General features: G+C 41.5%; 1 protein-coding gene across 2 annotated transcripts in view; it reads right to left on the bottom strand.

The window, feature by feature from the left end:
* Positions 1-131: 131 nt before the first annotated feature.
* The window catches only part of LOC129837750 (oxysterol-binding protein-related protein 3-like), a 107,192-nt gene continuing 93,281 nt past the window's right edge, over positions 132-14,042 (bottom strand). The window contains exons 9-12 of one of the 2 annotated variants that reach the window (XM_055904171.1): positions 11,490-11,585; positions 11,068-11,233; positions 8,666-8,799; positions 132-723 (exon numbers count right to left, since the gene is read on the bottom strand). In XM_055904171.1, the coding sequence (XP_055760146.1) occupies positions 592-723; positions 8,666-8,799; positions 11,068-11,233; positions 11,490-11,585 (528 nt within the window). In that variant the 3' untranslated portion in view covers positions 132-591. The remainder of the gene's footprint in view (positions 724-8,665; positions 8,800-11,067; positions 11,234-11,489; positions 11,586-14,042) is intronic. The other variant, XM_055904172.1, reaches the window with a different exon arrangement.

The raw sequence follows: 14,042 nt of genomic DNA, 5'->3' as shown, positions 1-14,042 counted from the left end.
TGCGTGCGTGCGTGCGTGCGTGCGAGAGCTCATGAGGATAACAACTGACTCTGAACAGAAGGAGAGGTGTTTACAACTACCAATCCTTTCAGTCTAATCTTCTCATCAGTTGTTGTCTCAACACTCAGCTTGATAAGTAGGAGTTGGAGCTGTCAACACTAAGCATCCATATTGTAACAGTTAGGAGGAGAACACACTGCTGAACCTGTTACTCTGTAACAACTAAGGAGATGTTGTGATGATAACCACTCATCATTACAGAGGGGGTAAACAAGCAGTGAGTGGGACAACACCTGTTGTATTGGGACTAAGGCCAGCAGATTATAAAATGTGTGAAATGCTATTATAATCATATAGCCTGTTCTCATTAGATAATAATGCCAATGATGATGATCAGGGTTGTAAAATTCTGGTAACGTTCACAACATTCCCAGGTTTTTCCAGAAATCACAGTTTAGAGTCCTAGAATTAGGAGGGAATATGCATAAAATCCAGAATCCTCTGGAATCCGGAATCCTCTGACAAGTTAGCGGAATTTTGTAAACCTGATGATGCTGATGTGGGAGGGAGGGTGTGTCATCATGCACGTCATCATGCATGTCCCACACCCACCTGTAGGGAACCAGAGAGGTTTATGAGCCCAGTGGAGGGTTCTGGGACGCAGCGGGACTCAGCGTGAATGTTGCTCAGCCGCTCTCTCAGTTCAGAGTTCTGGGCTATAGCCTGGATGGAACAACAAACAACCAGTGTTCTGTTTCAGCACACAGCCACACACACAATGCTGGGACGTATTCATTAGTTAACACCGTAGCAAAACCTTTTGCAACAACAAAAATGAAAAACAAGTGTTTCTTATTGGACACATCCCTCTGTGTTGCAGTCTGTTATCTTCTGTTTGGTGCATAGTGAATATGACCCTGGGACACCAAAACACAACTTATCTCTACTGATTGGTATGGTTCATACTTTTTCTATTTTCCTAATCAAACATTTTCTGCATTACTTGTGTTTCTGCCAATTCAAAAATATAAATGTTTGAAATGTGATTCTGCACATATAGATTGTGTCAATGGATTCATCATGTACTGAAAACAGGTGCTGTATGAACACAGAGCTGTGGGGAAGATGTGATGAGGTACCTAGAAATATCTCCCCAATAAGCTCTGAAAACAGGTGCTGTATGAACACAGAGCTGTGGGGAAGATGTGATGAGGTACCTAGAAATATCTCCCCAATAAGCTCTGAGAACAGGTGCTGTATGAACACAGAGCTGTGGGGAAGATGTGATGAGGTAAATATCTCCCCAATAAGCTCTGAGAACAGGTGCTGTATGAACACAGAGCTGTGGGGAAGATGTGATGAGGTAAATATCTCCCCAATAAGCTCTGAGAAGAGGTGCTGTATGAACACAGAGCTGTGGGGAAGATGTGATGAGGTAAATATCTCCCCAATAAGCTCTGAGAAGACCCAAACAAGATGAGATCTGCCTCATCAGTAGTAGGAGTGGTTAAGAACAGAGGTGTCTTTCAAGAGTGACTTAGAGAGGCAAGACATCCAACAAAATACAATGTCACTTCCAGACATTGATATGTCATTAGGGCTGGAGGTTATGGATGAAGACCGTCATGAATAAATTAAATAACTGTCACAACCGTAAAAAAAAAAGAGGAACGAACAGCTGACTGAAGACGCGATGACCAGGCACTATTGTGGTTGAGTCCGTTTCTGCGATAACTTGATTTAACTTTCTGTTGTTCCTTGCTGAAACAAGCAAGGTGTTTAAGCAAAGTCTTCGGTTGCCTAGGCAATACCTCCCTCCCTGCAGCAACAGCACACATAGAAATAGAATGAATAGAATGGGCGTGGAACCTCTAACCCTCTAAGCCCCGCCCCCCTTGTTTACTGTTGCAACCTCGGACAACATTTTCCCGGCAAGACCAATTCCCCATTCAACCACTGGTGAAATGCCCTCACAAAGATCTCAAACTGTGTTTCTAATACACAATGAAATGAAACACACACTAACCCTTGCTAAGCAGGAAACTCTTGGGTTTGTTGTGGTGGACTGTCATTACAATTGCTTCACGGAAGCGCGGTACAATTATTTTTGTAGTGAAGCTGGCCACTGACTGTAGGGAAGTCAAATGTTCAGGCTGCTGCAGAGTCACTATGGAAACTAGTCTAGAGCAAATGGTTAAATTGTGTTTAGTAGCATTTTTAAACTCTCTCCATGGTTAAAGTTAGTGAGAAATATATGTCATTGTTCTAAACATCTGTGAGTGTGCTTCATACAGTATAGTACGACTATGACTGGTTATCATCTAACGTCAGGTAGATGTAGGATACCTAAGTTCCTCGAGGTTTGTCTGTTAGAAGAGCGCAAACGGTGCAATGTCGCCGCTGTTATTGTCCCAGGTCCATTCATTTCAATTCAATATCAATGTGAGGGATTCATGTGCGCAAACTATTGATTACAGTAGAACAAGCTAATTAATTTGTGTCTTGAGTGACAGCTTGGTAAATATTGGCGCGTGAGCAGTTTATATGGCACTCATTTAGCAAAATACAAGTCATCTGAATACAAGTGTGACACGTGTGTGTCGGGAGTAACTTTTATGTATTGATCTTCAAAATATCATGACTTATTTCAGCAAACTGATTATCCAACAAAGAAGAGGAATAGGCGGCCAGTACGTTGCATAAACTTTAGTCAACTATTACCAGAAAATATATAGAAAAGAACAGCATATTTATTATGAATTTGAACATCTAAAACCAGTGTTTTGACACTCGGCCATAAATCAAAAAGCCATGACAACAGGAAGCAGCAACAGTATCATTTTAAATGTATGTTTTAGGACAAGAAATGGTACTTTAACATCATTTTTCAACAGGATTCTACTGTATCAGGTAAAAACAACTGAATGAGACAAAAAACGTGATATGATTTATTGATTTTGATGATATTGGTTAAATCGTGAATATAATGTTTGTCCTGGCTACTGAATGTCTCTGAATTCACTGTCAGCATGCAGTCAAAACTATCACCACTTTTGGAGCTAACTAGTGCTCTCAAATCGTATCCTGATGTTGACTGCAGATGGGAGATGTATTCATAACATTGCTGACTTAGCTAGCTAACATACACTACCGTTCAAAAGCTTGGGGTCACTTAAAAATGTCCTTGATTTTGAAAGAAAAGCACATTTTTTGTCCATTAAAATAACATCAAATAGATCAGAAATACAGTGTAGACATTGTTCATGTTGTAAATTAATATTGTAGCTGGATTTTTTTTATTGAATATCTACATAGGCGCACAGAGGCCCATTATTATTATTATTTTTTATTTTTTATTTTATTTAACCAGGTAGGCCAGTTGAGAACAAGTTCTCATTTACAACTGCGACCTGTCCAAGATAAAGCAAAGCAGTGCGACAAAAACAACAACACAGAGTTACACATGGGATTGACAAACGTACAGTCAATAACACAATAGAAAAATCTATATACCGTGTGTGCCAATGTAGTAAGATTAGGGAGGTAAGGCAATAAATAGGCCATAGTGGTGAAATAATTACAATTTAGCATTATCACTGGAGTGATAGATGTGCAAATGATGATGTGCAAGTAGAGATACTGGGGTGCAAAAGAGCAAAACAAATAAAAATAACAATATGGGGATGAGGTAGTTGGGTGGGCTATTTACAGATGGGCTGTATACAGGTGCAGTGATCGGTAAGCTGCTCTGACAGCTGATGCTTATAGTTAGTAAGGGAGATATAAGTCTCCAGCTTTAGCTTTTGTCTAGTTTGAGAAACAGACGCCTCACAAGTCCTCAACTGGCAGCTTCATTAAAAAAGTACCCGTAAAACACCAGTCTCAATGTCAACAGTGAAGAGGCGACTCCGGGATGCTGGCCTTCTAGGCAGAGTTCCTCTGTCCAGTGTCTGTGTTCTTTTGCCCATCTTAATCTTTTCTTTTTATTGGCCAGTCTGAGATATGCCTTCTTGTTTGCAACTCTGCCTAGAAGGCAGCATCCCGGAGTCGCCTCTTCACTGTTGACGTTGAGACTGGTGTTTTGCGGGTACTATTTAAATGAAGCTGCCAGTTGAGGACTTGTGAGGCATCTGTTCTCAAACTAGACACTCTAATGTACTTGTCCTCTTGCTCAGTTGTGCACCAGGGCCTCCCACTCCTCTTTCTATTCTGGTTAGAGCCAGTTTGCTCTGTTCTGTGAAGGAAGTGGTACACCGCGTTGTACGAGATCTTCAGTTTCTTGGCAATTTCTCTCATGGAATAGCCTTCACCCACAAATGCCTTCATCCAGCTGGAAACAGCAGAAAAATCTGCCATTTCCAGCTACAATAGTCATTTACAATATTAACAGTGTCTACACTGTATTTCTGATCAATTTTATTTTATTTTAATGGACAAACAAATAGCTTTTCTTTAAAAAATAAGGACATTTCTAAGTGACCCCAAACTTCTGAACGTTAGTATACATCTAGAGAAAACAAGTTGTATTAAGTGGCTAGCTAGCGTCAGCGTAAGTTGGTTTAGGCCTAGTTTTCAGAGTCATCTTTAGTAAGCAGAGAGCGTGGGCAGGAAGTGCTGACAGGAAGGCCTTAATCTCACACACACCCATGAAGAAGTTTCACTTAAACTCACAAACAGAGCACAGAGGAGGATGAACATTGAGAGAAATAATGGACGTTGAATATCCCCAGGTCAGACTAGTTAGGAGAGACTTAAAATGAGGAGTCAGGTAACCACAGTGATAGGGGGCTCGGATCATTATGAGATAATGCTCATATCATTTGGTATTGGAACCCACACCCTCTTCGGGGGTTAGGGGCTACTTGCGTCATGGCTTGCTTGAGCCTGGGGCGGGGAGGAAAAATGTGTGGTTAGTGGTTGACTGAAAAAAGCCCCTTTAAGACTGAAAATGTACATAGTATGTATAAGCTGGAAGTAGAAGCCTAAATGTTGTTGTACATTAGTTTACTCCAATTGGGGGAGGGGTGGTAGGGTTAGGGGACTGGTACTGTATGTGTTTATTTAAATACATACAGTACCAGTCTATAGTTTGGACACTCATTCCAGGGTTGTTCTTTATTTTTACAGTTTTTTATAGAATAATAGTGAAGACATTACAACTATGAAATATCACATATGGAATCATGTAGTAATCAAAATAGTGTTAAACAAATCCAAATATATTTTATATTTCAGATTCTTCAAACTAGCCACCCTTGAATGAGTAGGTGTGTCCAAACTTTTGACTGGTACAATATATATTTTGCAGAGGCGTCAGAAAAACCACAAGGCTTTTCTTTAGCCCGAGGAGTAGTGACCAGAGGGGCGTTGCTACGGCCACAGATGCAAGTGTTAAGCATAAATACGTAATTACCCTCTTAGAAAAAAAGGTGCTCTCTAGAACCTAAAATGTTTCTTCAGTTTCCTATGTCCCCATAGGATCACCCTTTTTTTTTTTTTAAGTTTGGTTCCAGGAAGAACTCTTTTGGGTTCCATGAAGAACCCTTTCCACAGAAGGAATCATTAAGGTTACCTTATTGATCAAAGTTTTAAGTAGCTGTTAGAGTTTTGAATCACTAACTGACTTGGTTAAATAAAGGTTACAGAATTCTGTTTATACAGTAGGTGTAGAAGGTCAGAGATCATGCTTCTTCTTATTAAATGCTGTGCTTCTCATAGGGATTTAGATAAGGGCGGTGGAGGTATCTAATCCATGGTCCATTTTAGCTTATCATAATTGCTTGTGTGATTATTGATTTGTGATATTGACTGATATTGATGGATTGAGCTGGGATTTTATACCTCTTTTGGGAATTTTGAATAAACTTGCTTTATTGTTCTGAAACCTGTGTCATCAAGGAGTCATACACGTGCATGTCGTTTTTCTCAAGGTTTTATATCGAAGCATCTGGTTTATTAGTCAATTGGGAGTCTGAGTTACTGGAGTAAAGGGCCCGTAAGACTAGACTAGTAGCACTGAGTGCATTGGGAAGGAGTCATAGGAGGGGTGATTCTGGGCGGAGTCAACACAATAGCCCAGTCAAAACAGTTTTAACGAATCCAAATCAATAACCAATATGCAGAAACAGTTTGTGATATAATGAAAACCTAAACATATAATGTACTACCATACATGTTCAACAATAGTAATCAAATTACTGGTATATTTTATAAACTGCACCTTATAAACGGCACCTTATAAACTGCACCTTATAAACTGCACACGCACCAAAAACCCTGTCGTTTTGACAAGTGTCAATAAATCACTGATATCGATTAGGGGGAAAATCAGGTTGCACGCGCTGTTGAAACTAACACAACTAAAAAACACATGGAGTCTGGAGATATTTAGTACACCACTGGTTAGAGAACAACCAGCAGAAGACCGTCAGCTACACTTTGGACTGATTCGGTTTGATTTGGGGGTCAGCTACACTTTGGACTGATGCAGTTTGATTTGGGGGTCAGCTACACTTTGGACTGATGCAGTTTGATTTGGGGGTCAGACACTTTGGACTGATGCAGTTTGATTTGGGGGTCAGCTACACTTTGGACTGATGCAGTTTGATTTGGGGGTCAGCTACACTTTGGACTGATGCAGTTTGATTTGGGGGTCAGCTACACTTTGGACTGATGCAGTTTGATTTGGGGGTCAGCTACACTTTGGACTGATGCAGTTTGATTTGGGGGTCAGCTACACTTTGGACTGATGCAGTTTGATTTGGGGGTCAGCTACACTTTGGACTGATGCAGTTTGATTTGGGGGTCAGCTACACTTTGGACCGATGCAGTTTGATTTGGGGGTTAGCTACACTTTGGACTGATGCAGTTTGATTTGGGGGTCAGCTACATGTTGGACTGGTGCAGTTTGATTTGGGGGTCAGCTACACTTTGGACTGATGCAGTTTGATTTGGGGGTTAGCTACACTTTGGACTGATGCAGTTTGATTTGGGGGTTAGCTACACTTTGGACTGATGCAGTTTGATTTGGGGGTCAGCTACATGTTGGACTGGTGCAGTTTGATTTGGGGGTCAGCTACACTTTGGACTGGTGCAGTTTGATTTGGGGGTGTGGCAAAAACGGAAAGAGAAACGTAACACTTATTTGTCAATGACTCATATCAATATGATGTTGAAATCAACTGCGCGAGAGGTGGATATGAGGTTGCACGTCCTGTTAAAACTAACACAGCACAAAAAACACAATCTGGGAATCATGTGTACATCACTGGTTAGAGGGCAATTTGTAGAAGACAGCTAGCTACATTTTGAAGTGTTGCATTTTGATGGGTGGGTTGCCAACGGGGTAACCCTTGTTTTGGTCAATACCTTCCATCGATATCAAGCTGCAATCAATAGAACCAGGGGTGTAACGCTGTTTAAACTAACACTATTCAAAAGCCACACGGACATTTGGAATGACCTATACATGGTTGACTAGATGAGAACTTGCATAAGGTTTATATCTATATTTTAGAACGTCGGATGATGATTGTTTTGGAGGCTGCCATCACGAAAAAAGTAACAAACTACTTTTCAGTTAGTTAACTTAAACTACTTTTCAGTTAGTTAACTTAAAAGGATACTTCAGGACTTTGGTAATGAAGCCCTTTATCTACTTCTCCAGTCAGATGAACTCTTGGATACCCTTTTAATGTCTCTGCGTGCAGTTTAAAGGAAGTTGCTACGGTACCAAAACAAAGATATTGATCCGTTTCAAGCAATCAATCTTATGTCATCGTGATGACTATAAACTTTTATACTAACATCACCAATCTGAGGTAAAAAGGATGTGTAATTCCACTCAATTTTATGGGGTGAAAATGCAAGCTTGTGTAAGGTAGTAACACAAACTGTCCACATTAGGGAAATATACAATATACAAAAATATACATGACAAAATAATTCAACATGTCAATTTCAGATGATAATATATGTTGCCCACAGACAAACTATTGCAACAATGACATCTATTTCTCACTCATTTAACTATTTAGAGTTTAAAAATACTCTGAAACAGTTTTACTGGAAGCTCCAGACCAGAGACTCCATAGAGTCTGTGTAGCAGCCTGAACGTTTGGCGGCCCTTCTAATATTTTCTAATGTTTTCAAATTTTCGAATTAATCCTGCTTTTACTTCCGGCTCTTACGTCCTGCTTTGGTCCTATGGGTACACTCGCAATGGCTGCCAGTCCACCCATTATGCCATCGCTGACTTGACTGGGGAACCCCATTCTATTCATTCTATATCTATAGTAGCACATGCAGCCAGGAGCAGAGGAGAGGAGAGGAGGGAGGGAAGGCTGTAAAAGAAGGAGGGAAGGCTGGGAAGAGGGAAGAAAGGAGGAAGGGAAGAATGTAAAAGGGGGAGGAAAGGAGGGAGGCCCTGACTACAGGACTGACTGTGAGACTGTGTGTGTTCAGGTGGGTACACACAGCCAGTAATCCCCCGTAAGAGGCTTGTCAGCAGACACTGGTGTGGCGTCAGTATTCACCCTTGATAACTGGTGTGGGAGGACAGGCTACCAGGGTACAATAGCAAGTCAAAAGGAGAGACACGTCTCTTCTCCCTGACTGAAGACCTACAGTGCAGTGACAGAATGAGAGGTGTGGGAGGGGATCTTACCGAGGACAGAGCGTTCTTCAGACCCATAATCCCTGGGGAGGTAGGGGGGCATGTGTCTTGGTGGTCCAGCACCTGTTTTAACTTCTCCTTCTCAGAGGTGAGAGCGCTCAGGGCTGACTTCATGGTGGCATGCACTGAGAGAGAGAGAGAGAGAGAGAGAGAGAGAGAGAGAGAGAGAGAGAGAGAGAGAGAGAGAGAGAGAGAGAGAGAGAGAGAGAGAGAGAGAGAGAGAGAGAGAGAGAGAGAGAGAGAGAGAGAGAGAGAGAGAGAGAGAGAGAGAGAGAGAGAGAGAGAGAGAGAAAGTGAGTGAGGGGTGGCAGAGAGAGAGAGAGAGAGAGAGAAAGGGAGAGAGGGGGAGAGGGAGGGAGAAAGGGGGAGAGGGAGGGAGAGAGCAGGAGAGGGAGGGAGAGAGAGGGAGAGTGAGAAAGATAATTCATCCTTTAACAACAATTAGCTAGGTTTCAATAATTTAGTGTAATGCCTCAGAGGTTGTCTCCTCCATTAATAACTGAGAACCTACAATGTACAAGTCTGGGGTTCCTGCTCAGCTGAGGGAGCATCTGATTGAGATCTTTTACCCCCTGAGTCTCAATCAGAGGTTATCACTGCCCTCCTGTCATTCACATCAACACTCTCTATCAGTTGTGTTATGGCACAGATACACACAGAGTTTCTATTAGCATGCCAGAAGCCTGCTGCCCTATTGCACACTATGATTACACCACTGATGATTACGCCACTGTAATAACTGCTAATGGAATGCTTCAGAGTCAATCAGCACCTCTCCGCCTCATCTCTGTTCAATGGGCTATTTTCATATTAGCATTTTTAGACAATGTTACTATGTTCATATGTAATTCAGGGAGATGAGTCGACAGCGTCCATTTCCTATTTTAACCCAATTTAAATTGTCAACCTGACAATCTCTGAAGAATTACATACACCCCATGACCAAAAGTATGTGGACACCTGCTCGTCGAACATCTCATTATACTAGGAAGGCTTTCCACTAGATGTTGGAACATTGACATGCTTCCATTCAGCCACAAGCGTATGTGTAGTGTATATAATGCTATTAGACAAAATGCAAGTGGCGGCATACTAAATCAAAAACAAAGCGTCTCCTATTAGTATCTATTGGGTGTCCGTGACAGAGGACTTGTACATTCTCATGTTTGTTACGTCTCTGTATTGTTGTGTTTAGGACCCCAGGAAGACTAGCTGTCGTCATGGCGTCAGCTAATGGGGATCCGAATTAAGATGACAGATGAAAGATGGTTGTTAGCGATGCTATCTCCTATTAGGAGCTATTGGTTGTTGGTGACAGAGAGAGTACTTACGGTTGTTAGCGATGCTATCTCCTATTAGGAGCTATTGGTTGTTGGTAACAGAGAGAGAGAGAGTACTTACGGTTGTTAGCGATGCTATCTCCTATTAGGAGCTATTGGTTGTTGGTGACAGAGAGAGTACTTACGGTTGTTAGCGATGCTATCTCCTATTAGGAGCTATTGGTTGTTGGTAACAGAGAGAGAGAGAGTACTTACGGTTGTTAGCGATGCTATCTCCTATTAGGAGCTATTGGTTGTTGGTGACAGAGAGAGTACTTACGGTTGTTAGCGATGCTATCTCCTATTAGGAGCTATTGGTTGTTGGTGACAGAGAGAGTACTTACGGTTGTTAGCGATGCTATCTCCTATTAGGAGCTATTGGTTGTTGGTGACAGAGAGAGTACTTACGGTTGTTAGCGATGCTATCTCCTATTAGGAGCTATTGGTTGTTGGTAACAGAAGAGAGAGAGAGTACTTACGGTTGTTAGCGATGCTATCTCCTATTAGGAGCTATTGGTTGTTGGTGACAGAGAGAGTACTTACGGTTGTTAGCGATGCTATCTCCTATTAGGAGCTATTGGTTGTTGGTGACAGAGAGAGATTATTTATGGTTGTTAGCGATGCTATCTCAAATTAGGAAGACATTGGTTGTTGGTGACAGAGAGAGTACTTACGGTTGTTAGCGATGCTATCTCCTATTAGGAGCTATTGGTTGTTGGTGACAGAGAGAGATTATTTATGGTTGTTAGCGATTCTATCTCATATTAGGAGCTATTGGTTGTTGGTAACAGGGAGTGTACTTACGGTTGTTAGCGATGCTATCTCCTATTAGGAGCTATTGGTTGTTGGAAACAGAGAGAGAGAGAGAGAGAGTACTTACGGTTGTTAGCGATGCTATCTCCTATTGGGAGCTATTGGTTGTTGGTAACAGAGAGAGTACTTACGGTTGTTAGCGATGCTATCTCCTATTAGGAGCTATTGGTTGTTGGTGACAGAGAGAGATTATTTATGCTTGTTAGCGATGCTATCTCCTATTAGGAGCTATTGGTTGTTGGTGACAGAGAGAGTACTTACGGTTGTTAGCGACGCGGCAGAAGTCCTCCTGTAGTTTGGCTACGTCTATAGGAGAGTCCACATAGGGAGGTTCAGGGTAGGCCTTCGCAGTCCCTAGGGCTGCAGTAGAGAGGTTGGGGTTGGAGGCGTGGAGACGGACAGAGCCAGATGAGATGCAACTGGGAACCTGGGATGGAACAGGAACAGGAAGCAGACAAACAGAAATGTATCTGACATTTTTCAAACAGTGGATGAACACACACATTTTGATGCACAGAAGTTGCAAGTGAGGTAAAGTGAACTATCCATGAAATAAAGAACAGATAGCCACACACTGATGAATGTTCCCCCAGTTCCATCATGCACCGTTTCAACCCGAAGGTCTCCGTGGGGCTAAACCCACGTGAATGTGCTTTTTAAAAGACGGTTTCCTTTTACAGCACCTGCAGTGTTGTTCTCACTTCTTTGCCGTAGTTTTTAGAACCACGCCATTTCCTTGGGGGCCTTTTTTCCTTTTTAGGGGTGTCAAATGTAGATGCCTGAATAAAATAGAATGGGGAGAGAGATAGAGAGAGATAATGTTTATTTTAAGGAATGACTGATAGAGAAAAGGATGTGTTCTATATTCAGCAGAGAACTGAAAAGATACACAAGATATTTCAAAACAACAGGGAAAGACAAGAGAAGACAAGGGGAGTCTTCAAATCCCTCCTGTCACTGAGTGCAGTGCTTTACGTCAGTAACTATGTATACGTCCTAAATGCCTCCCTATTCCCTATACAGTGAACTATTTTTGACCAGTGCACTGTATATGGAATTGGGTGCCATTTGGGATACATACAGTAAGTGCACTTCTACGTCAGTAACTATAAAAGTACAACTTGTTTCAGTAATACCTTCATCAACCTGGCATTCCTGAAGAATACTGCAAAGTAAATAAATGCCTTTCATTTGCAATGTGGAATCAGATGATTAAAGAGGACAAGCTTTTAACGCTGTATCTGGATGGAATGATAAACATGTCTGCTCATTAACATTTTAGTCATGTACTGTAGTAGACGCTCCTCTCCAGAGAGATTTACAGTCAACTAAGGTCAGTAGCAAAAAACAACCACATATCACAGTTATTATAAGTACCCTCTTCTTGGAAATAGCTACTATCACTTGAATACGTGACATGATGAAAAACATGTAGGCAAAAGACTACCATCATCAGTCTACAGACTAGATTACTACTGTCATCACCCTACGTCATGAGTCTACAGACTAGATTACTAGCGTCATCAACCTACACCATCAGTCTACAGACTAGATTACTCCTGCCGTCACCCTACGTCATGAGTCTACAGACTAGATTACTAGCATCATCACCCTACATCATCAGTCTACAGACTAGATTACTACTGTCGTCACCCTACACAATCAGTCGACATACTAGATTACTACTGTCTTCACCCTACATCATCAGTCTACAGACTAGATTACTACCGTCATCAACCCTATATTATCAGTCTACAGACTAGATTACTACCGTCATCAACCCTATATTATCAGTCTACAGACTAGATTACTAATGTCATCAGTCTACAGACTAGATTATTACCACCATCAGTCTACAGACTAGATTACTACTGTCATCAGTCTACAGACTAGATTACTAATGTTATCAGTCTACAGACTAGATTATTACCACCATCAGTCTACAGACTAGATTATTACTAACATCAGACTACAGACTAGATTACTACTGTCATCAGTCTACAGACTAGATTACTAATGTCATCAGTCTACAGACTAGATTATTACCACCATCAGTCTACAGACTAGATTACCAATGTCATCAGTCTACACCATCAGTCTACAGACTAGATTACTAATGTCATCAGTCTACACCATCAGACTACAGACTAGATTACTAATGTCATCAGTCTACAGACTAGATTATTACCAAGATGAGTCTACAGACTAGATAACTAATGTAATCTGCCTACACCATCAGTCTACAGACTAGATTACTAATGTCATCAGCCTACACCATCAGTCTACAGACTAGATTACTACTGTCATCACCCTATGTCATCAGTCTTCAGACTAGATTACTACTGTCATCACCCTATGTCATCAGTCTTCAGACTAGATTACTACTGTCATCACCCTATGTCATCAGTCTTCAGACTAGATTACTACTGTCATCACCCTACATCATGAGTCTACAGACTAGATTACTACTGTCGTCACCCTACATCATGAGTCTACAGACTAGATTACTAGCGTCATCACCCTACACCATCAGTCTACAGACTAGATTACTAGCGTCATCACACTACACCATCAGTCTACAGACTAGATTACTACTGTCATCACCCTACATCATCAGTCTACAGACTAGATTACTAGCGTCATCACCCTACACCATCAGTCTACAGACTAGATTACTAGCGTCATCACCCTACACCATCAGTCTACAGACTAGATTACTAGCGTCATCACACTACACCATCAGTCTACAGACTAGATTACTACTGTCATCACCCTACACCATCAGTCTACAGACTAGATTACTAGCGTCATCACCCTACACCATCAGTCTACAGACTAGATTACTACCGTCATCAACCCAATATTATCAGTTTACAGACTAGATTACTACTGTCATCAACCCTATATTATCAGTCTACAGACTAGATTACTACCGTCATCAACCCTATATTATCAGTCTACAGACTAGATTACTACCGTCATCAACCCAATATTATCAGTCTACAGACTAGATTACTACCGTCATCGGTCTACAGACTAGATTAAAGTTGAAGTCGGCTGTCCATTGTTACTGAATTGTATAACATGGTGTGATATACACTGAGTATACCAAACATAAGGAACACCTTATATTGAGGTGCACCCTGTTTGGCCCTCAGAACAGCCTCAGTTCATCAGGACATGGACTCTGCAAGGTGTCCAAAGCGTTCCACAGGGATGCTGGCCCATGTTGACTC

This window comes from Salvelinus fontinalis, chromosome 38, assembly GCF_029448725.1.
Source record: "Salvelinus fontinalis isolate EN_2023a chromosome 38, ASM2944872v1, whole genome shotgun sequence".
Taxonomy (NCBI): Eukaryota; Metazoa; Chordata; class Actinopteri; order Salmoniformes; family Salmonidae; genus Salvelinus; species Salvelinus fontinalis.
This window is presented reverse-complemented; position numbering and strand designations above follow the sequence as displayed.